General features: G+C 49.8%; 1 protein-coding gene across 3 annotated transcripts; it reads right to left on the bottom strand.

Moving 5' to 3' along the window:
- Positions 1–8924: 8924 nt before the first annotated feature.
- LOC117854959 (isoflavone reductase homolog IRL) lies at positions 8925–10492 on the bottom strand. 3 transcript variants are annotated; one of them, XM_034737222.2, is made up of 3 exons: positions 10062–10492; positions 9505–9949; positions 8925–9425 (listed from the first exon to the last, which is right to left on the bottom strand). In XM_034737222.2, the coding sequence occupies exons 1-3, from the start codon at positions 10383–10385 to the stop codon at positions 9121–9123; spliced, it is 1074 nt and encodes a 357-aa protein (XP_034593113.1). In that variant the 5' UTR covers positions 10386–10492; the 3' UTR covers positions 8925–9120. The 3 variants fall into 3 exon arrangements, with proteins under 3 accessions (XP_034593113.1, XP_072150330.1, XP_034593114.1); XM_072294229.1 differs by having other exon boundaries at positions 8925–9404; positions 9505–9989; positions 10062–10490; XM_034737223.2 differs by having other exon boundaries at positions 8925–9404; positions 10062–10489.
- Between the last annotated feature and the right edge of the window lie 12453 nt (positions 10493–22945).

Raw genomic sequence — 22945 nt, forward strand, 5'->3', positions numbered from 1 at the left:
TTTTTCAAAATGTTTAAACGGGTTGTGAAAAATATTGAAAATGGTATACATTCCAAAAATGTTGAATGTAGTATTTTTAAATATTGATCTATTTCTCTTAAAATGTTGAATGTAATTTTTCATTGATGAATTTGGGCCTATTAGTTGGGTCCATTAGTTGGTCCTAATGGACTTTAAAGCCATGTTGCTTAGCTAGCACATGGAAGCTACATAGGAGCCCCCGCCAGGTAACGTCCCCGCCCCCGTCTCACCAGACAGGGATGAGTTTTGACCTGCTAAGCTCCCCGAGGGGAGTAAAATCACCCTATTTACATCCCCTAATGGATGAATTCCCCACTGGGGATTGGGGCCCCATTGCCATCCCTAGGCTACGTGAAGCCTGAGCCCTCTAGGGCAATGTTATAAATTGTTTGACTAATCACGATTAGTCACGATTAATCGCCCTTATCGGTTTCCTACCACCGATAATGCCCAACGATTCGATTTGGTCGATATCGTACATACATCTATGGCCCACCAGGAGGTTTGGATAGTTCTATATATGGGGCTGGACATCGAGACACATCTTACATGGAGACCATGGCGCGGGACGGTGTAGTCTACATGGAAGGACAAGAACTAGTTGGGAATTAGGAAAGTACTCATTGTAATAAGAGAATAACTCCTCTAACCGTATCCAACTAGTATTCTTGTAACCAACCGACCTGTAACCCTGTGCCCGGCTATATAACGCAAGGCAGGGACCCCCTCCAAAGCAATTCAATCCAACCAACACACAGGACGTAAGGTATTACGCAATTTAGCGGTCCGAACCTGTCTAAATCGTGTGTCTGCGTTTACCTTCGAGTTCTTGATCTCGACGAGCTGCACTAACCAAAACACTCCCTCGGGTACCCCCCTCGATAGGGTGCCGGGTCTAAACACCGACAGCTAGCGCGTCAGGTAGGGGTTCTCATCGAGAATCCGCTGGTGAACTCGATGGTACAAGTCATCATCAAGCCAATCATTGCATTTGAAGCAGGCGCGACATTCTTGTAACGACTCAGGTTAATCAGCCAAGTTAATCTTACAAGTTCCCAAATCTGCAGTTCAATCAGCCCCGACCCCTGAAACTCAACCCAACCGCCGTTTCTCTCTAAGTCCCGAAACCAGGGTTCCTTCAAAAGTGGAGCTTTGGGAGAGCCAGAGACTGGAAGTTGGACCTAGAGAAAGGATTCCCCGGATCTATTAGGCCAAGCGCGCCAGAGCAAGCGTGCGCCCTACTTCAGAGCCCCGTCGCCGTGTGGCATGGTATCCCCGACGAGCCCCGCCTCGCCCAGTCGCTAGCCGCAACAGGATGGATCAGCGCACCTCCTTCCCAATCACGCGCGGAAGCGCCCTGCATCCCTTTTCCACCTCGTCTCATCTCGCCTGCAACCTCGCCGGCTGCGCCAGGCGCCCTGTCGCCGCTGCGACCAAGGATTAGCTGCTGCCGCGTCAGTTCGCCTCGTCTCCCGCGCACATCTCCTCACCTGGATCCCTGGCCTCGCGTCTCAACGCCTTTTGGCTTTTCTGTCGCCCCTTAGTTGTGCTGCCCACGCGCGCTCCCCGCGACGAAACCGCCTTCGCCAACCACGGCTCCAGCAGTGACAACTCCTTTTCCCGTCTCGCCAGTAGCGTGCCCCGGCAAAGCTGCTGGTTCGGCGCTTGCTAGCGTCGCCGCTCGCCTTGTCACCTCACCTGCAGCGCCCTCGCCTGCAGTGCCCCTTCCTTCCTTCCTGCCGCACGCTAGCCAAGCCGCCGCACCCAATCCGCCGCTTGACGCGACCAGACCCGCGCTCACCCTCGCCAATCTTTCCCTCTGGCAAAACCATGCCTGCTTAAGCTCTGTCTTCAGTGCCCAATGACCGAAGACCCTATCCCTGAAGCTCCGCTTCGCCGGCCAATGGAGGCATCGACCAATCGCCGCCCCGGCAGAGCACTCCATTCTCTTCGACCTGATCCTCGGGCTGCCCGAACTCCTTCTCTTCCGCGCAGCTATAAAAGGGAGTACCCGAGCCTCTACCGGAGTTTCCTTCGCCATCGTTTCCTTGCCGCACCTTCCTCTGTTTCGCACTCAAGCGCTGCCGCATAAGCTCTTGAAGAACTCCCCTCTCTGCTCAACACCCACCTTTCCCAACCCGCCAGCCGCTTGTTCCTCCGCACTGTGCTAGAGCTTACTTGTTGTCCACAAGAAGCACCGCCGCCGCCGGAGCACCGCCGGTCCCAGCCGCCGCCCAAGCCTTAGCGCCTTAAGTCTTTCCGCCTGAGTCTGTTCCTTCCCGACCCCAAGACTTCACCAGTAGGCCCAAGGGTAAGCCGCCGACCCCTTTCCGTCTTGCCCGACCCCTATTTGTTTCGCCGACCCTTGTCCGCCTCGTCTGAGGGCTCGGCTGTATCCTTTTCTGTTGACCAAGGATATCTGTGTAAAATTTTAGGGACTTCTCTGTGTTATGTCTAAGGACCCCGGTACAGTTATTCCTTAGGTCTGAGGGTCAGATCATAAGTTTTTCCCGATCCGACTCCTTTATCTTGTTCTCTATCAACAGAAGCTTAGGATTTCACACCTTTCCTGTAGTTTTGCCACAAGTTTCTAAGCTTAAGCTTGCAAGTGTTGTTGAAATAACCGTCTAAGTGTTTAACCCCTGCATTTGCATTTCGTGTAGAGCTCAACCTCGCCGAGGGCACCTACGAGCTGCACCCGGTGCCAGAAGATGAAGTAGTAGCTGAGCTGCCGACCGTAGGAGCTGAAGCAGAGCACACTGAAGATCAGTTTGCTTCCGCCCCACTCGAAGGCAAGCCCCGAAGCATAACCCAACTTTTCTAAACTTGAGCATGCCTTCCTTTGTATGTATGTGCATTTATGTTACAGGAGTTGTTTGAAACCATAAATGCATGACTTAGTTCCCTTGATCTGAACACTAGCATGATAAGTCCGAGTAGTTGCAGTGCTTAACAGGACCCGGTAAAAGTCGAGTGATTTCCTATCACTCGCGAGTTATAGGAGTTGTTTGTTCTCCTTCTGGTTACAACTATAAGGACGGTGGACGGAGCAGAGCCTTGTGAACTCTTTTGGTGGTCGGTGGATCGCCCTGTCTGTCTATATGAAATTGCTTAAGGTCGGAAAGTGTTGGTGTTCGTGATCAAGTGTTTGAAAGTACTAATCTCATACCTAGTATGGGATGGGGAAGCCTAGTACCTGATTGAACTAGGGCGTGGCTTATACCCCTGCTGTCCCTGGAACGAGGTTCCCATGGTGCATCATGTGGGTGCAAGTGCTGTCACAGTACGACAAGAGGTCGGGACTGTGGAGCATTGCATGCTAAGGGAAGTTTGGACCTGACACGTGCCTGGGAATTGATGGGGATGGCCGACACAGGAAGCGACCCTCTGTGGTGTGTGGATGTCGTGAGATTAGGTTCACCATGCATGGTTAAGAAACTCAAATCAATTCATCTGCCTCTCACAGTTTGAGACTGCTTGATCGCTATGCTACACTGAGTAAAGATGGAACATGATGATGATATGAACTTTGAGGCTTGTTCTATACTTTTGTTTGGAATCTATGATTGTTAGCATAAGCTGCCAATATAGCCTGGTTAATGAACTTAGAATCTGAGCTAAAATATTGAAAGTAAGGACCTACTGTAGTTGCTTTTAGCAAAACAAACCCCTCAGCTAAAGAGCCTTGCATGTCTAGAAGTTGGTGGAGTAGTTTTTCCCACCGGTCGGTTAAGTCTTGTTGAGCTTAGCAGCTTAGCCTTGCTTGTGGCATCTCTTTCAGGTGAAGTTGAAGCTTCTGAGTGTGCTGCTGTTGGCACTTGGCCGCCCCAGCTTCCTCCTGGGTGGACGGTCGAGTGGGATCCCTCCTCGGACGGTGAGGAGAGGGATCATTGATGTCTTGATCGGCCTCATCAGGGACATCCGACCCAGCGCTAGCTTCCGCAGTTCTGTTTTATCTTTTTCCGCTGCTTGAACTCTGTAAAACTTTGGTATTTCCGAACCGGTGTTGATGAACTTAATGTACTTGTTTAAGTGGAAGATCTGTTGTATTCTCTGGAACCACTCACTTTCGTGTGAGCTATGCTAACTCGGTTTGTATAGTGGTTTATCGGATGAAATCCGACGGATCGTCGAGTCAACTTGATTAAAGCATATGATCGCGTGTTAGGCAACTTAAATGTGCTTTAGCTAAGTTAATCCGAGGTGTTCCGCCACAGTTCCTCTTCGGCTCCTAGGTTTGCATCGCAGACGGTGTTGGAAATTTCTGCCGCTACATTGCGTTGACCCCGAAGAAGAAGCAGCAAACCATGAAGCTCCAGCGCCAAGATCTAGAGGATCTCGTCAAGAATTTTGGTGAATTTTTATTTCTTGACCTAGTCAGAGGCTAGGGGGACGAGTCTGAGTACAGCTCGACTTCTTCCACCGGTCGGATTGACTTGCACGAGCTGGTGCATAAGCCATCGTGTGAGTCGGATTACCATCTGAGTCGATTCCTGTTTGGACTCCGCAATGTGACCACTGTTTATCAGGCGGCCCTATCCAGATAAGAATCCGATATGGATATGATCGAGGACCTCGACTACTACTCGGATCCGGATGAGGAGACTCCTTTATCAAGTCTGCAGCAGGGCCTGGTAATCACATCAACTCCTCAAGGCAGATTCTTCTACTGGCCCAACATGAAGCCACCCGCTCTTGCCAAGGACGAAAATTCATGCCTCATCGCCTACCTCGACACTTTCTCGTACCAGGAGGGAGCTTCTCTGTCGCCCATCTACGAGGTAGGCGACACCATAGAGGTCATGACTTCAAGCTCGGGAAGCTACTCTCCAGAGTAAGAACTCTTCGCCGTCATTGCTGGAGAAGAGGACGAAGAAGAAGAGCGGCGGGACAGAAACTCGCGACATGAGCGTCACCCAGATGATGTCTTGCAGGATGAGCTCACCGCCAACATTGTCAGAGAAGAGACCGAAGCTCAAAGAACTCAACAACGAGCAAGAAACGCCGCAAGAGCAGAGCGCCCCCGCTGCCTTGCAGCGGACCTACCAATCCATAACTTGGATAATGCCTTTGAAGCAGTTCAAACGCGTCACCATCATACTCCCATGGCTACCGTCATGTCTATTGATCTCATCACCCGCACGATGCCCCAGAACAAGTACACTAGACAGTTGGTTGAACTCGCGTATGAACAACTCGATCAGCAGAATCCGATACAGCCAGTCCAATACTCCGCATCCCAGCGAAGTCAACATGGTAGTAGCCAAAGAGGCACTCTGTTGAGACTGAGTCAACTCGGAGGCACCAGACGAAGCCAAGCTGGAGCTGAAGGTAGTCGGGCAGAACCCTCGGGATGTCGTGGCCACCATGGGGCTAACCCAAAGCCTAAACGCCCAGTAGGAGACCTCTACAACAAGATCATTGCCAGCCGCGACGCCCGTACCATCATCGATGAACGGTGCCGCGAGCGCGATCAAGAAGTCAAATGCCTAGGAGATGGTACTGACGGGTTCCCCGCCTTCTCCAGACGTGTGAGGAGGACAACTCTACCTGAAAAGTTCAAACCCCCAGGCATCACCAAGTACAATGGCAAGCAAGACCCAGTCCAATGGCTCTGGTGCTACTCGCTGTCAGTACAAGCAGCTGGGGGAAACAACGACACCAAAGTCGTCTACTTCCCCATCTGCATGGAGGCGGCGCCACTCACATGGCTCGAATCGTTGGACAAGAACTCCATCGACTCATGCAAGGACCTCAAGGTGGTGTTCACCAACAACTACATGGGGGCAATGCAGCGTTCAGGCAACTGGATCGACTTGTCTTAGGTGAAGCAACAAGAAAGCAAGACCCTGCGAAGCTACTTACATTGCTTCTTCGACAAGAAGGCCACAATCGTGGATGTCATGGAGCGTGACTTCGTTGACCGCTTCCAGAATGGCCTCCACGACCGCTAGATGTTTTAGGACATCGGCAAAAGATGCTTCGCTGATGTGAAATCTCTCAAGATCATGGCATGGACGTGGGCAGATGAAGAAGATAGGGAGATCGAAAGGTTCGAGTTCAATCGCAACAAGGGCTAGAACAACAACAATCAGAACAACGGCCAACGCAACAACAAGAACTGCAACGATCGCCCCAGCAATGACAACTGAAATAACTACTTGGGAAGTAAGAACCACTTGCGTAAGCTAGACAATACTGTCACGGAAATCTCGCAGTCGTCCAAGAAAGGTGGCAGCAAGAACCAAGATAAACCCTCATTTAATGAGCTCTTGAAGAAACAGTGCCCATGGCACCCATACCACAAGCATGCTGCGTTAGACTGTTTCAGTCTACGCAGAGTCATGAAGGACCTGCCAGAGCTATCTGGTACCAAAGACAAGGGAAAGACCAAGAAAGACAAAGATGATGGTGACAATGGTAAGTTCTAGAACCCATCCAACACCATCAACGTCATCTTCGGTGGAACCCCGGGTACTGCCACTAAGCAGTTCTAGAAGCTGACTCTTCGAGAGATAATGTCCATTGAACCTGCGGTGCCAACATTCCTCAAATGGTCCGAGGTGCCAATTACCTTGTCCAGAAAGGACCAATGGACTAGTTTCTCAGACCCAGGATAGTATCCCCTCGTCCTGGACCCGGTCGTCGCTGGCTCAAGACTTACCAAAGTACTCATCGACGGCGACAACGGTCTCAATATCCTGTTCGCCAATACACTGAATAAGATGGGCCTCGACATCACCGAATATGATCACACCAAGAAACTCTCCATTTTATGGGATTGTCCCAGGCAACATGGTTGTAGCCCTCGAACAGGTGGTTTTGCCAATTACCTTTGGGACCAAAGAACACTACCGGACAGAATACATCCGGTTCGAGGTGTTGAATTTCAAAACATCACAACACACCATGCTCGGAAGACCAGCATTGGCTAAATTCATGGTCATCCCACACTACGTGTACTTAGTACTCAAGATGCCAGGATCCAAGGGAGTAATCTCCCTGTGCGGAGACTTGAAGAGGTTGTACAACTGCGACACAGAAGCCATGGAGCTAGCAGCAATTACTCAAGTACCAAACTTGATGATGCAAGTCTTCACTGCATCCAAGAAGTTGTCTCCATCAGTGCTCGAGATTCTAGAAAAGAAGTCGGGGGCAACCAAGGGCAAGCTAGCAAGTGAACTAGACATCAAAGCCTTTGACCTTAAGACTGGTGACAGCTTCAAGACAGCCCTGATTGGCATAGGGCTAGGTCCTAAATAGGAAGGCGCGCTTGTCAGGTTCCTTCGGGCCAACCAAGACATCTTCACGTGGAACCAACAGACATGTCGTGGGTGCCCAGGAGTTGATCGAGCACTCACTCAACATGAATCTAATAGCTACACCAAAAAGGCAACACCTACGATGATTTGCCCAAGACAGAAGGGAAGCCATCAAGAAAGAGCTGGCCAAACTACTCGCGGTGAGCTTCATAAAAGAAGTCTATCATCTAGAGTGGCTCGCCAATCCCATCCTAGTGTGAAAGAAAAATAACAAATAGTGGAGGATGTGTGTTGACTACACAGACCTCAACAAGCACTGTCTAAAGGATCCCTTCGAGCTCCCTAGGATTGATCAAGTCATTGACTCCATAGCTGGATGTGCCCTACTCTATTTCCTCGATTGATACTTAGGGTATCACCAAATAGCTCTCAAGGAGGAAGACCACATTAAGACCGCGTTCATCACCCTATACGGAGCTTTCTGCTACACAACAGTGTCTTTCAGGTTGAAGAACACAGGAGCTACTTATCAACGGGCAGTCCAGGAGTGCTTCAAGAAGCACCTACACCGCAACATGGAGGCGTACGTGGACGACGTGGTCATAAAGACCAGAAATCCCGACGACCTGATTGCGGATCTAGAAGAAACTTTTGCAAGTCTGCAAGAGTTCCGATGGAAGCTCAACCCGACAAATTGTGTCTTCTGCATACCTTCCGGGAAACTACTCGGGTTCATCATTAGTCATCGAGGCATTGAAGCTAACCCCGAGAAGATCTCCTCCATCACCGATATGCATGCCCCATCAGGCATCAAGGACATCCAGAAGCTGACTGGATACATGACGGCCCTCAACAGATTCATCTCAAAGCCCCAACTAGTATGATGTGATCCCTCCTCAAATCCCCCACGGATTCGACTTGAATTTGTAGTTTTCCTAAAGACTTGAGTTCTTGGTAGGGTTTCAGTGTTCTCCAAAATTCGTTATGAATACTTAAGCTTTTCGAAGTGAGCCTTTGGGAATAACCTGGTATGTTGTTATAAGTTTATGGTTCAAATTTTGTAATTTTTGGAGGTCGTTTGATCAAGTTTTGAATTGTTCCGACTTGTTCACGCAGACTGTTTTTGGAGCTGCGGAATATTCCAAAGAATTTTCCGAAAAATTCTGTAGGTGCGAAGATTTTTTCGGAAATTTCGTAGGTGTGGATTCTCCAAAGGTTTGTGCAGATTCTCCGGAAGTTGCGGATTATTCCGAAGAGTTTTGCGGAGTTTCCGTACTTTTGTGTTGGTTTTCCAATCTCTTCTTCCGACACTTGTTTGGGTTTTCTTTCTCGCTTCCGTTAGTTTCTAATTTGGTTCCTAGCACCATTTCTAGATCCATTAGCTCTTGCATAGCTAAGGGGACTTGATATTGCTAGAAGAGAGGTTTGTGGATTGGTTTGAGACTATAGCCGAGGTTATTTGAAGAAATTTGAATTGGCTCCCATTCACCACCCTTTGGTCGCCCGTTCCGATCCTTCACCGTAGAATCCTTGCTTTTGCTATTTATTTAGGTTTCATCCGTTTCCATTGGACCCAGAATCCTTGCTTTTGCTGTGTAGGTTTCATCTGGTTTAGTTTTCTGTTGGTACATGGACATATGCTTGTACAAAATCCTTGCTTTTGCTTATCATCTATAATCATTGTTTGCACACCGAAGCATTTTTTTAAACTTAGATGCACTCTTGTACAGGAAAACAGATCTTGGAGGAATGCTGGTGAAATAAGTAGGGATGGAATTTTGGGGCGAAGCAGCTAGAAGTTCCAGGGGAGGGTGAACTTGCAACCACAAGCCTAACATCATCTGGATATTCTATCAGATAGCATCCACACAAAGATACATAGAAGTACGCAGCAAAGCGCCGCCAGCGACGTCAGCACGCCCTTGTGCCCCTGCAGATAACGTCCAGAGGAGCCTGTCGGCAGCAACCTGTCGAGGTACTCGCTGACAGTGGTGTACTCGACGTCCGGGTAGAGCTCGCCGGCGGCCGCCCCCAGCGACGGCTCGATCTTGAAGTTTGTCTCCCCCAGGATGTACGCCGCGTGCCCGATCGAGAGCGCGATGCCCAGCGCGTGAGAAGCCTCTGCAGAATCATTTTTCCCCCCTTAACATTTCACAGCAAGTAAATACAATGCAGATGCTGTCTTCTCAGGAAGAACCAGAACCAGGCGTGTCCTACTGACCTCGGATCATCTTGAGGACGGCGTCCTCGGCGACGTACACCCGCAGGAACGTCCGGCCGGTCTTCTTCTCCCACATCGACAGCAGCTCGTTGTGCGACAGCGTGTTGGCCGGCGGCTTGACGTACAGCATCCGGCCCGCCGCGCGGGGGTCGGCGGCGGCCCGGACCGTGTAGGCACCGACGTCCTCCTCGGCCACGTACGACACCTTGGTGTCGCCGCCGCCGAGGACGACGGCCTCGTCGGCGGGGGGCGCCGGGGACAGCACCTGCCCGACGCTGGGCAGCGCGGCGCCGGCGAGGTACCCGCACAGCACGTAGGTGTGCGGGACGCCCGCGGCCTCCACGGCGCGCCGGACGGACGCCTTGCTGGCGTAGACGGTGGACCTCGCCGGCTCCACGGCGGCGGTGTGGTCCACGTCCGTCCAGAACTCCGACGGCAAGAACCTCTGCACGTAAGCATTTACAAGCACGCCGGCCGCGAGCGAGCTTGCGGTCAACGAATCACTGAATCGAAGCATCGAAGGCAGTGCAGTGATGCGAGTAAACAAAGGTTGCTACCTTGACGCCGCCGGCGTCCTTGATGGCGGCGATGAGCCGGGTCTGGTCGGCGATCTGCCGCGTCCCGAGCGCGGAGATGACGACGTCGGCGGCCTTCATGGGGCGCACCAGGCTGGTGTGGTCGTAGAGGTCGCCCTTGACGAGCGTCACGCCGGCGTCACGGAAGCTCCGGAGCAGCGCCGCCTTGGCCGGGTCGGAGGGGGCGGTGTCCCTGACGAGCGCGGCGGTGGGGTGGCCCAGCCGCGCGCTCGCCGCCACGATGTGCCTGCCCAGGCGGCCCGTGCCGCCGATCACCAGGATCCTAGTCTCCTCATTAGGGGACATCTTGGTTCCTTTGCTTGTGAGTAGTGACCGATCGATCGATTCGCGGCTCACCGAGAAGAGTGAGTGAGTTCGCTAGACTCGACGTGTGTGGCCGGTTTAAGAAGGGACCTGTCTGCCCGTTCTTATCGTGATCGGGAGTGACTCATTATTAGCCGATTTCAATGCGCCAACATTGATATCGATATAGTTAACTACCACGCGAAACACGGGCAACAATATAGAAATACAGCTTCGTTTCAAAAAAAAAAAATATAGAAGTACAGCATAAATCAACAGTTGATGATGTTCCCACTCCATGGCTACGGTTCAATTTGAGTGCTGTTGTCAGGAAATTGACAAATCTTCTTCTTCTTTATGTAACTGTACAATGCAAATGGTTTTATTTTTTTCTTCTTCTTGATGGTGAAATGGTTTCAGTCTGAAATCCGTTTGAAAATGAATCCTCTAATGCATATTTGGCTAAACTCTGTGGCTTCAGATTATGAATCCAACTGCTTAAGATGGTGTTTGGCATCACTCCAAAAACCAGCTCTACTCCACCAGCTCCACACTTTTCCAGCTCCACTCCACCAACTCCAGAAAACTATGAAGCTGCTGTACACATTTGGTTGTTTATAGTGCTCCAACTCCAAAAATACAAGAATTTGGTGGGAAAGTTCTATTTTACCCATGATGGATAGCTGGTTCTGTTTTTAGCATTGTGGAGACTCCTTTATTTATTTTGACGTGCTGCAGTAATTCGCTACAGGAATTATTTTTTAAAAAAATGTCCAACCCGATAATGTTTTGCCAAATGAAAAGTCACAACAAATACGGTACAAAATCAACCTTGCCATTACAAACTACTTCCAAGGAAGAGAGTGCGGTGGCTAGCTCATCACGAAAGACATCCATAGTTGGTGCGTTGAGTGCCGAAGTTGACCCATCCGACGCCGCTTGTGAAACTGCATATTTGTTATATCTTTTCGGTACTGTAGGAACAAAATTAGGATCACGATCAAACCGAGCAAAGTCTTCATCTTCACCTCCATGTTCACGAATGAAATTGTGAAGGACCATGGTAGCCACAGCAATCATCTTTTGCTTGTACATGGGATATGGTAGCATCTTCCAAAGAATTTGCTACTTCATTTTTAATAATTCAAAAGGTCACTCAATCACATTGCAGATAGATGAGTGAATCCGATTGAACCTTTCCATATGAGTCTTAGGTTCGGTACCTTTATGCCATTCAGGTAAATGATACCTTTCACCCTTGTAAGGAGCGAGGTAGCCAGGATGATTAGGATATCCCGCATCCACAACATAATATTTGCCTATATTCAGATAAAAATAATATGAGTTATGGATTAATGCTACATGTTAATCACATTTGTATGTTCAAATTGAACACATGTTACCTTGTGCAGGATGTGGAAAAAATCTTCATCAACTCTGAGTGTATTGTACAGCACACTTGTGTCATGCATAGTTCTAGGTTGGCCCATGAAAATATAAGTGAAACGCATGTCAAAGTCACATACTGCTAGTACATTTTGAGTGGCTACCCTAGTTTTTCCAATATACACTTGCTCATAATGTGAAAGAGTGACACGGATATGAGTGCCATCAAGTGCACCAATACAATATTTGAAATGTGGATATGCACATTTGTCATATCTTATCCTTTTATGGACCGTGGAGTAGTTGAAATTTTTTGGTCTAATGTAATCTTTTGCCATAACCATCAAAGCATTTAGAACCTCATCAAATTTCCTACTAATAGTTTCACCTGAATGCTTAAATCTATTTTGAGCTCTCCTATTAGACTCGTTTCCAACACATGTGTATAGGAACATAGCAAGCATCTCATATGTGGTTATGTGCATAGAAGATTGCAGCCCATACCTTTTCATCATGTCAGAATTTGCCACTTCATCTAATCTGTCATGTACACTCATTATATAAGAAGCAAATCATAGTACAACTGTTTAGCTTATGCATGTCATGTACACTCATTAACCAAAAATGTAAAACCTAATCCCTTACCACACCCTCCTACATTACAGAAGTATTTTGTGAGATGCTCTATTAAAAAAATGAAGTATTTTGTATGATTCAATATTCTATTATTAACCATGAGATGAAAGCATCCAGTTACATTAATTTGCTACTTTCTTGAATGATCACAATTCACTATACAGAGTTTGTCATCCACAAGCAACACAAGAAAGCAACACAAGAAAGTTTAACCGGTTGCTACCAATTTCCATTCACATTCTGAATTTGAATAGGATGCTCAGTTTGCATTACCGTGTCAGGAGCATTTCTTTTTTATGCCTTCTTCAACCCTGTGTGTTGTGCAGCAGAGACGGCAACATCTTGGGCGGTGGGCTTGCTGCCAAGCCCGGCCACATCCTCACTGCCAAGCCCGGCGCCTGTAACAACTCTACCTAAATTAAGTGCTTTAATCCTAAACCAGTGTCAATTAAACCCCTAAGCTACGAAGTGAAATGACCTTTTTAAACCTAAGAAGCTCTCTTTTGGAGTTTGTTTTAAAGCTTGAAATTCTATATACAAACTTAAGTTTCTGCCCAAATAAGAGTTGTAAAACTTTTAATTTCCCACAACTTTTGTTAAAGGCACCTTGTCTAAGTCGGAGTGGAAAGGAGTCAGAAACAGCAACCCAAGCCGGTTCTCCTGCAGGACCCTGAAAATCTTTTAAGTCCTGGAATTTGAGTTTTCCTCCATCTTTGCAAGCTTTCATCTCCCGTTTTCCTATCTAAACTCGAGTCAGAGCCTTAATAGAAGTTGTAGTACCTCAAGAGTGTTCCAGCTTTGTTACACTGACCCAGATCCAAATCGGGCCCGAACTTGTTCAAAATCCCGGTCAAAGTGAGGTAAACCAGTCAACTCACCCCGGATGCTTAAAAATCCTAAGTCTGGAATCCCAGATTTTTGGCTAATTTTGGCCGGAAATATCTTTGAATCCTTTCACAACCTAAACCGACACCTTAAACAAAGTTTGAAGGATTACCAGAGTTGAACAAGTTTGTTTAAGGGCGTTTCGGGTGTTGTGTTGAAAGATTCGGAGAAGGATCGCTCCAAAGCTGGTCTGGCTTGCAGCCCGAAGGGAGCCTCGACGCTCGCGCGCCCGAGCATGTTCGCTCGCGCGCTGCGTGGCCGCCGGCCACCAGCAGCTCGCCGGCGCCCTATCCCCAGCGCGACAGCGACCGGACAAGAGCCACGGTGCCCAACCCGCACCCGCGACAGGACGGAGCGAGCGAAGGGCTAGCCAATCGTCGGCCGAGCGCAAGTCACCTTCCGTCTGCCACGCTCTGCTCCGCCAATCCTGTTCCGCCCGTTCGCCGAGGAAGCTGAGATGCCCCCGACATCCCGCGTCTCCGCCCGCTCGCCCAACCCCCGCGGTAGCCTTTCCGCATCGCCCGCCCGACAGACCGGAAGCCCCACACGCTCGCCGCCCAAGGCCAATCGCCGCCGAAGACCACCCGGAGCTCCGCCTCCTCTGCCCAATAGCGTCGTCGGCCAATGGCCGCCTCGCTCAAGCACTCGCCGCTCCCGGCCTTATCCTTTCCCCACCGGAGCCCCGCCTCGACCCTCCGCGCCACCCCGGGCCTATAAAAGGGGACCCCCTCACCGGCAATGCCACCCCTTGCCACCGCCCGCACCTGCGCCGCCGCTTTCTCCTCTGCGCCCTGCCTTCTCCTCTGAGCCACCGCTTTCTTTCCGCGCCGTCGCTGAGCTTCCGTGGAGCTCACCCCCTTGCGCCACCACCACACTCCGGCGACTTCGCCGCCACCCCAAGCCGCTTCATCCGACACACCCGCCGCTGCTCCTCCGCGCGGTACTAGAGCTTGCTTGTGTCCACCAGAAGCACGCCGCCGCCGGACCACCGTCGAAGTCTCGCCGCCGCCCAAGCCTTCGTGCATACAACCTTCCCGCCCCAGCCTGTTCCTGTTCGGCCCCAAGGCATCGCCGGTAGACATGGAGGTAAGCTACTTAACCTCCCTGTCTTTCCGTCCCGCCCGACCCCTGTCCTTGTTCGGTTCGTCCGACCCCTCTCCGTTCGGTTCGTCCGACCCCTTTGTTTTGGTTCGTCCGAACCCTTTGTTTCGGTTCGCCCGACCCCTTTTCTTTTCGTCTCGCCCGACCCTGCCAAGTTTCGCCGACCCTCTCTCCGCCTCGCCCGAGGGCTCGGTTGTAATTCTTTTTCTTTGACCCGAGGGTATCGGTGAAATGTTTTCGGGGATTCCTCTGTGTTGAGTCTGAGGACCTCGGTACGGTTTTCCTTAAACCTGAGGGTCAGACCCTAAGTTTTCCCCAATCCGACCCTTCCATCCTGCTCTCCACATGCAGAAGTTGAACTCCCCCACCTTTCCTGTAGCTTTGCTACAAGTGTCCATGTTAAAGCATGAGAATGTTGAAATAACTATCTAAAATGTTTAACCCCTGCATTGCATTTCCGTGTAGAGTTGAATCTCGCCAACGGGACGTACGAGCTTCATCCAGCCCCGGAAGAAGACCCTGCCGAGGAACAACTGCACCCCTTCGAAGGAGAGCCCGAGCCAGCGCAAGACCCCGAGGACCCCCAAGCTTTTTCTGAAGGCAAGCCCCGGTGCATGAACTCCCTGTTTTGCTTTCATGCCATTGATTGATTACTTGATTGCGCATTTACGTTTCGAGGAGTTGTAATGGAACCTTAGATGCATAACTTAGTACCTTGTTTTGAATACTAGTCTCTAAGGCCGAGTAGTTGCATTGCTTAATAGGTTTCGGTAAAAGTCGAGTGATCTCCTGTCACTCGCGAGTTATAGGAGTTGAATGTTTCAGTTTTGTCGCAACTATAAGGACGACGGACGGGGTCAGGCTTGTGTTCGATGCTTGGTGGATTGCCCCATCTGTCTAAATGAAAACGAACTAAGGTCGAAACATGTCGGCGTTCGTGATCAAGTGATTGAAAGTACTAATCTCATACCTAGTATGGGATGGGGAAGCCTAGTACCTGATTGAACTGGGGCGTGGCATACCTTCCAGCTGTCCTTGGAACGTCGTTCCCATGGTGCATCATGTGGGTGCAAGTGCGGTCACAGTGCAGCACTAGGCCGGGACTGTGGAGCATTGCATGCCAAAGGAAGTTGGCCCTGACACGTGCCTAAGGGATCGATGGGGACGGTTGACAAATGAAGCAACCCTTCGTGGTGCGCGGATGTCGTGAGATTAGGTTTGCCATGCATGGTTAATAAATTCGAATCGATTCGTCTGCCTCTCACAGATTGGGACTACTTGATCGCTATGCTGCACTGAGTAAGGATGGAACATGATGAGGTTTTAAATCTTGATGTTTGATAAGTAATTGCCTGGAAACCATGTTTGTTTAGTATAAGTTGCTAATTTAGAATGGATAAAGAACATAGAACATGAGCTAAAAGGTTGAAAGTAAGGACTAACTTTAGACGCTTTTGGCAAGAAAAACCCCAGAGCCAGAAAGCCTTGCATGTTTAGGTCTCGGTCGTGTCCTTCCGACGGATCAGTCTTGCTGAGTACTAGTTGCTCAGCCTTGTTGTGGCTAATCTTTTTCAGGTAATATCAGTAGATTTGGTGTTGGTACCACTTGGCCGACCTAGCTTCCTCCAGGCTGGACCGTCGAGTGGGATCCTTCCTCGGACGGTGAAGGGAGAAATTTTTGATGTCATGATCGGCTCCGTCATGATGTCTTGTATCGACGTTTAGCTTACGCTAGTTTTAATTTGACCTCGAACCATGCAAAATTTCGGTTGAAGTTCCAAAACTCTGATGTAATAAATTGTTGAACTATGTTGTCATGATGGGATGTTGTAATCTCTGTGCTACTCACCTTCGCGTGAGCGATGCTTCTCAATCCTGTTTACGTGGTTTATCGGAGGAAATCCGACGGTCAACCAAGTTGACTTGCTTAAAGTGCATAATCGCATGTCAGGCGACTTCAATGCATTTTAGTCAGGTTAATTTGGGCGGTTCCGCCACAGCTGGCATCAGAGCTCGAAGCACAGTACGGAGAACAATAAACCTTAAAACTCTTTTTCTAACTAAAATTTACAAGAAGTAAAAATCAAGAAGCTCGTAAGTTCGCTAAGGATGAGTATAGTTCGAGGAGCCCTAGGGGATTTTGGGATTGTTTTTAAGGTGGCTAATAGTTATTGGTTATCTTCTAACTTCCAGCACTTTTTGACACGTCTATCATACGTGTGCATGATTCCGCATCGCGAGTATGCGAAGGGTGATGGGAATTCAATTCCAACGAGCCTATCGTCACGGTTGTTCGCCCACGTTTGTTACACGTGTGCATGATTCCGCATCGCGAGAATGCGAAGGGTTATAGGATTCTATTCAAAGGAACCTATTTCCACGGTTGTTGCGCTGTCCATGCAGCGTTAAACGCATGGGTGCCGTTTCTATAGCGAACGGTAATGATTGTGGACGCTTTCGTGAGTGCTGGCACGGAAGGTTCAAGCTGTGTTGTGTTTTTCTGCAGGTACACTAACAAAGGTTGCATTCGAAATGATGCCTAGTAACTCGACTAGTTATTATAGTGAGGGTCGTATTGTTGCCTTGCCACCGGCACTAACCACGTAAGTCCAAAGATTTTTGGCAATTATTTTTGGTTGAGAGGACGACTAAGACGTGCATGCATTCAAACTCGAGTACGTCGTAAAACGTAATGCACCGCATTAAGGATTGTCTAGCTGTCTTTTTCCGCCATGATAACTCTAGAAACTTTGTATAAGCAAGTCGTGTTAAAACACTCAAGTAAAACTGCCACCAGGTACTAACTTTTGGGTTGAGAGTTGTGATCAGTTGGTGACCCCCTGTTGGCTGTTAGCCCAAAGTGCACACCAGCGGAGTTTCTGCTGTTTCGACCACCCTAAGGACCTTTTCAGTGAGGAGCCCTTTAAGCAAAGTTTTTCAGAACTTAGTGAAGGACTTACTGGTAGAGTTTCAGCTTTGTTGAGTCTCTGGCTTGGAAGTTGTGTTCAGTTTATCTTGACTCAGTCTAAAGAGTTCCAGCAGGTACACTTAATGGGAATCTGAGATCATCACCTCGTTAGGTTCTGTTCTAGCCCTACCTTTGAATACCAAACTTGTTACACGCTATCTAAAGAACCTGCTAGTAAAATTTGAGAAGTTTTGGAGGAATACTTGATGAGTTATGAGCTTTCCTCTAACTGCTAGAAATCTATTTGATTTCCAAGTGTTAGCTCCGTTCTCACTTGACCTTTGGTTACAGATGGCGCAGCCCGTGCACGTTGCAGTCGGCACGGATGGCACCACCTACTCATGGTGCCTTCACTACGAGGGTTTTCCAGCTGTGTTGTGGGACACTCTGCGCTCTTTCGGGTATCAGTCGCCACCGGTTTATGCGGGCCGTGCGTACCAGGACCACGGGATTCCGCGGAGCCGCGTACATGTGCGGGTATCCCCACATCCAGATCAGCCACAGTGGCCACTGTTGGAGGTAGTGGCTGAGGGACACACGCTCCACGACGCCTGGGAGTTCGGAGCCTTGCAGACATTGACCCAGTTCTGCCGGGCACACCCTCTTGAGATCGTGCTAGACCCGATTGGGTTGTTCCCTGCCCGGGATACGAGGGACCCGGACTGGTTGGACCGTATGGAGCATATGGACTTGCTCGGACTTATGAATCCTCAGCGCACGATTTTTGTTTCAGCTCGCTGCCTGAATGTGTTCTACAGGATGGTTGAGCTGCAGAGCCGAGCAATGGCCACGGTGATTAGGATGGCAGTGGCCAACCAGGTTGCGTTGTCTACCGTGCAGAGTGGCATGGTGGACCAGTCGCTCGAGCTGGTACAGAAGGATGTTCAGATTGCTGAGATGCAGGACAAGATTACTAGTTTAGAGGAAGAGATTGTAGACATGGAGCACGATATGGAGATCTTGGCTGACCAGTTCTATGATGTGAACATGGAGCTGGCGAACGCCAATGAGCACTTACAAGAACATCATGATGAGCTAAATGTCATCCACGCCCTGGAGGTGCAGCTAGATGAGCAGATGGCCCAGGAGGAGGAGCCTGAGGAGATCAAAGGCTTTTCGAGCATGGACTATGAGAATGCCTCACCGCAGCCTCCAGTTGGTGACGCTCACTCACCGGCCCTTAGCTTTGCCTCCGTGGGCAACCTCGACGACTTCTAGTTATGACAAACTAGGTTGAGCGGTTCTTTTGTCTTTGTTTGTACTCCTCGGCGACCTATATTTTTGGCCAGTGATGTAATAGGTTAGCCTTGAGTTGAGTACTCCTCCTGTATGTAAGACCAGCAATGAAATGATCTTAGTGAAAGCAGTTCCTTTTGTTTTCGCTCCCTTTGACTCTACTTCTGATCTTTGTGACACACCGTGGATGCCAAGTTGTGTGGGTTTTAGTGCTGTGATCACACACCCGCCTCCTGTGGGCCTGTCCAAAGCTGGCCGACCCCGGGTCGCGAGGTCGGACGCGCCCGACCCCTCGCGGCAGGTCTCCGCCTCGCCCGACCCCGGGATGACAGTCTCCGCCTCGTCCGACCCCATGTTGGAAGGTCTTCGCCTCGCCCGACCCCGGCACCAGAGGTCGGAATTTAGTGGGGCACCGAGGATAAGGTTTTGCTCGCCCAAGGGTGTGTGCAGACCAACCAGGGAAACACCGGATCTTGTGGACCCTACAAAACATGGATCCAAATACCTTTCCGATCGGTAACAAGGATAAAATGACGCTGCAGAAAACGGGCTAGTTGCTAGCTAAGATGTGTGCACCTCCTTATAAGGATATGTGTTGTGTTGCAAAAGTTGCATCCGTGGATTTAACACGTGCATTCCCACATTTTATTGGGAATACTTCTGAGGTTATGGAGCTAATGGAAAGGTGAATCTTGCAGATGGCGCATCGCACACGCTCCGGCTTTGTTCCCAGTGGCAGCGAGGTGCCTCCCCCACCTCCGCCTCCGACCACCCTCGAGTCGATCTTGGCAGCCCAAACCGAGCTGTTGAGGCACATCGCTCAGGGGCAGCAGCAGCAGCCCCAAGGAGGAAGGGCCCATCATCAGCCACACGTTGCTCGTTATGAGGATTTTCTGGGGACCCAGCCTCCTCTGTTTCACAAGACGGAGGACCCACTTGACGCCGATGCCTGGATTCGCGCTATCGAGTCCAAGTTCTCCCTTCTCACCGCAGTTCGCCCGGATGAGAACAAGGTTCGGTTCGCTGCGCAGCAGTTGCGTGGTTCTGCTCTCCTGTGGTGGGAAAACTACCACGCCATGCAGTCGGCCGACCACGTCGTTGCCTGGGAGGAATTCAAGACAGCGTTCAGGGGTCATCACATCCCTGAGGGTCTTCTAGAGCGCAAGCTCAACGAGTTCCTGGTTCTCACCCAGGGAGGCCGCGATGTCCTGCACTATGCGCAGGCTTTCAACGACCTGTGTCGCTATGCAGGCTATCATGCGGACTCCGATGAAAAGAAGAGGGACCGTTTCCGCAGAGGCTTGAGTTTGGAGCTCAAGGAAAGGCTGAACCCTATCAAAGTGGGTTCCTACAATGAACTGGTGAACCTGGTAATTTCCCAGGAAGATTGCATGAAGGCTCTCAAGGCCGACATGAAGAGAAAGGCCCCAATGCCGGCACCCAGCCCGCCTGCCCAGAAGTACAGAATGGTTCCCCCACAAGCGCCTCGCAGGCCTGCACAGCCTGGGAGATGGGTTGCTCGACCTCCACCGCAGGCAGCACCTCGTTTCCCAGGTTTCCAGCCACAAGGGCCCCGTCCTGCTCTCCCGATGCCACTACGCCCGGTCCCTGGAAACCGCTGTTTCACTTGCGGGAACTCAGGACACTTCGCCAAGGAATGCCCCCGCAACCAGAACCCGGTCAAAGCAATACATCAGGCAACAAGGGGAAGAAGCCAAAGGTGCAGGTCCGACAAGGCAGGCTGAACTTCACCACCCTTGCTGAACTTCCAGAGGGCGCACCAGTGATGACAGGTACCTTTTCTATCTGTGATCAACCCATCCTTATTTTGTTTGATTCAGGAGCATCCCATAGTTTCATTGGGATTAGAATCAGTGCTAAGTGTGGGCTAGATTTCTGTCACACAAAAGGCACCTACCTAATCTCTACCCCGGGTGGAAAGGTAGCTTCACACCAAGTGAGCCGCAAAGTACCTATCCAGTTAGGAAGGACCCTCCTTAAGGAAGACCTGCTTACCCTTGGGATAGAAGGAATAGATGTTATCTTGGGTATGGATTGGATGACCCGACACCGAGTGACCCTAGATATCCCTGCCAGGGCAATCCACATAAATTCACCCAAGTATGGTAGCTCCACCATACGCTTACCTCCCCGAGAGTGCCAACCTTCTTGTGCCTATCCCGTGTCTGAAGCCCGTTTGGAAGATATCCCAGTGGTGTGCGAGTACCCGGATGTGTTTCCAGATGATTTGCCGGGCATGCCGCCTGAGAGAGACATCGAGTTTGCCATTGAGTTGCAACCAGGTACCGCCCCAATCTCAAAGAGACCATATCGGATGCCACCTGCCGAACTGGCAGAAATGAAAACTCAGTTGCATGATTTGTTGGAAAGGGGTTTTATTCGCTCAAGTACATCACCTTGGGGTTGCTCTGCCTTGTTTGTGAAAAAGAAGGACGATAGTCTGCGAATGTGTGTCGACTACTGACCCCTCAATGCGGTGACGATAAAGAACAAGTACCCCCTACCTCGCATTGATGTTCTGTTCGACCAATTAGCTGGAGCTAGAGTGTTTTCCAAAATTGACCTCCGTTCTGGCTACCATCAAATTAGGATCCACCCGTGTGACGTTCCAAAGACTGACTTCTCTACACGCTATGGACTCTACGAGTACTTAGTCATGTCGTTTGGGCTTACTAATGCACCGGCTTATTTCATGTACCTCATGAATTCGGTGTTTATGCCCGAACTCGACAAATTCATCGTGGTTTTCATTGACGACATCTTGGTGTACTCGAAGAATGAACAAGAACATGCAGAGCACCTACATACTGTACTCCAACGCTTAAGAGACCACCAACTCTATGCCAAGTTCTCCAAGTGTGATTTTTGGCTGGACAGTGTTAAATTCTTGGGGCACACCATATCCAGAGACGGTATAGCAGTAGACCCAAGCAAGGTGCAAGAAGTAATGGACTGGAAGCCGCCCGCTTCAGTTCATCAGATTCGAAGTTTTCTTGGTTTAGCTGGTTACTACCGTTGCTTCCTCCCTGACTTCTCAAAAATAGCCAAGCCAATGACGGAACTGCTGAAGAAAGGGAGTAAGTTTGTGTGGAGTGACAAATGTGAAGAGGCTTTCCACACCTTGAGGCAACTATTGACTTCGGCGCCAGTTTTAGCTCAGCCTGACACCACTAGGCCATTTGATGTGTATTGCGATGCCTCTGGCACTGGACTTGGTTGTGTTCTTATGCAAGACAGCCGAGTCATCACCTATGCCTCGCGAGCATTACAGCCACATGAGTTGAACTACCCTACTCATGATCTTGAGTTAGCGGCAGTCGTTCATGCTCTGAAAATGTGGAGACATTATCTCATGGGAACCCGATGCAACATCTATACAGATCACAAGAGTCTTAAGTATATATTCACTCAAGCAGATCTCAACATGCGTCAACAGAGATGGTTAGAATTAATCAAGGATTATGACCTAGAAGTGCATTATCACCCAGGAAAGGCCAACGTAGTTGCAGATGCACTCAGCCGCAAGGTCCATTGTAACTGCTTATCGGCGGTCAATTATGCCGAGACCCTGTGTCACGAAATGGCTAAACTCAACTTGGAAATTGTTCCACACGGCACCTTGAGTCATATTTCTCTGGAGCCCGCCCTGCTTGACCAAATAATTCTAGCACAGCTAGAGGACCAAGATGTAAACCTTATCAAAGAGAAACTTGCACAGGAGGACGAAGGATATAAACATTTCCGACGGGATTGGAAAGGAGTAGTATTTTATGAAACTCGACTTGTAATTCCAAATGATCCCGACCTTAAGAAACAAATTTTGGACGAAGCACACCTGTCCAAGTTCTTGATTCACCCCGGCAGTACCAAGATGTATCACGACCTCCGACAAAATTTCTGGTGGAGTGGGATGAAACCCGACATTGCTCGATACGTTTCAGAGTGCGATACCTGTCAGCGAGTTAAGGCAAGCCACTTGAGGGTAGCTGGCCCCTTGCAGCCGCTGCCCATTCCCTCGTGGAAATGGGAAGACATAAGCATGGACTTTATAGTCGGATTACCCAATACCTCCCGCAAGCATGACTCCATATGGGTTATAGTAGAGCGACTAACCAAAACCGCACATTTCCTTCCAGTACACACCACCCACACCATACAGAGATATGCAGAACTGTACCTTGATCGGATTGTTTCCTTGCATGGTGTACCTAAAACGATCATCTCTGATCGAGGTAGTCAGTTTGTAGCACGCTTTTGGGAACAGTTGCAGTTTTCACTTGACACGAAACTGATCCGCAGTTCCACATATCACCCTCAGACCGATGGGCAA

Source organism: Setaria viridis, chromosome 5, assembly GCF_005286985.2.
Source record: "Setaria viridis chromosome 5, Setaria_viridis_v4.0, whole genome shotgun sequence".
Taxonomy (NCBI): domain Eukaryota; kingdom Viridiplantae; phylum Streptophyta; class Magnoliopsida; order Poales; family Poaceae; genus Setaria; species Setaria viridis.

Coding starts and splice junctions, on each gene's coding strand:
- LOC117854959 (XM_072294229.1), bottom strand. CDS start 10,385: ATGTCCCCTAATGAGGAGACTAGGATCCTGGTGATCGGCGGCACGGGC. Junction 9,990..10,061: donor AGGACGCCGGCGGCGTCAAG/GTAGCAACCTTT, acceptor GTTGACCGCAAG/CTCGCTCGCGGCCGGCGTGC. Junction 9,405..9,504: donor CGTCCTCAAGATGATCCGAG/GTCAGTAGGACA, acceptor ATGATTCTGCAG/AGGCTTCTCACGCGCTGGGC.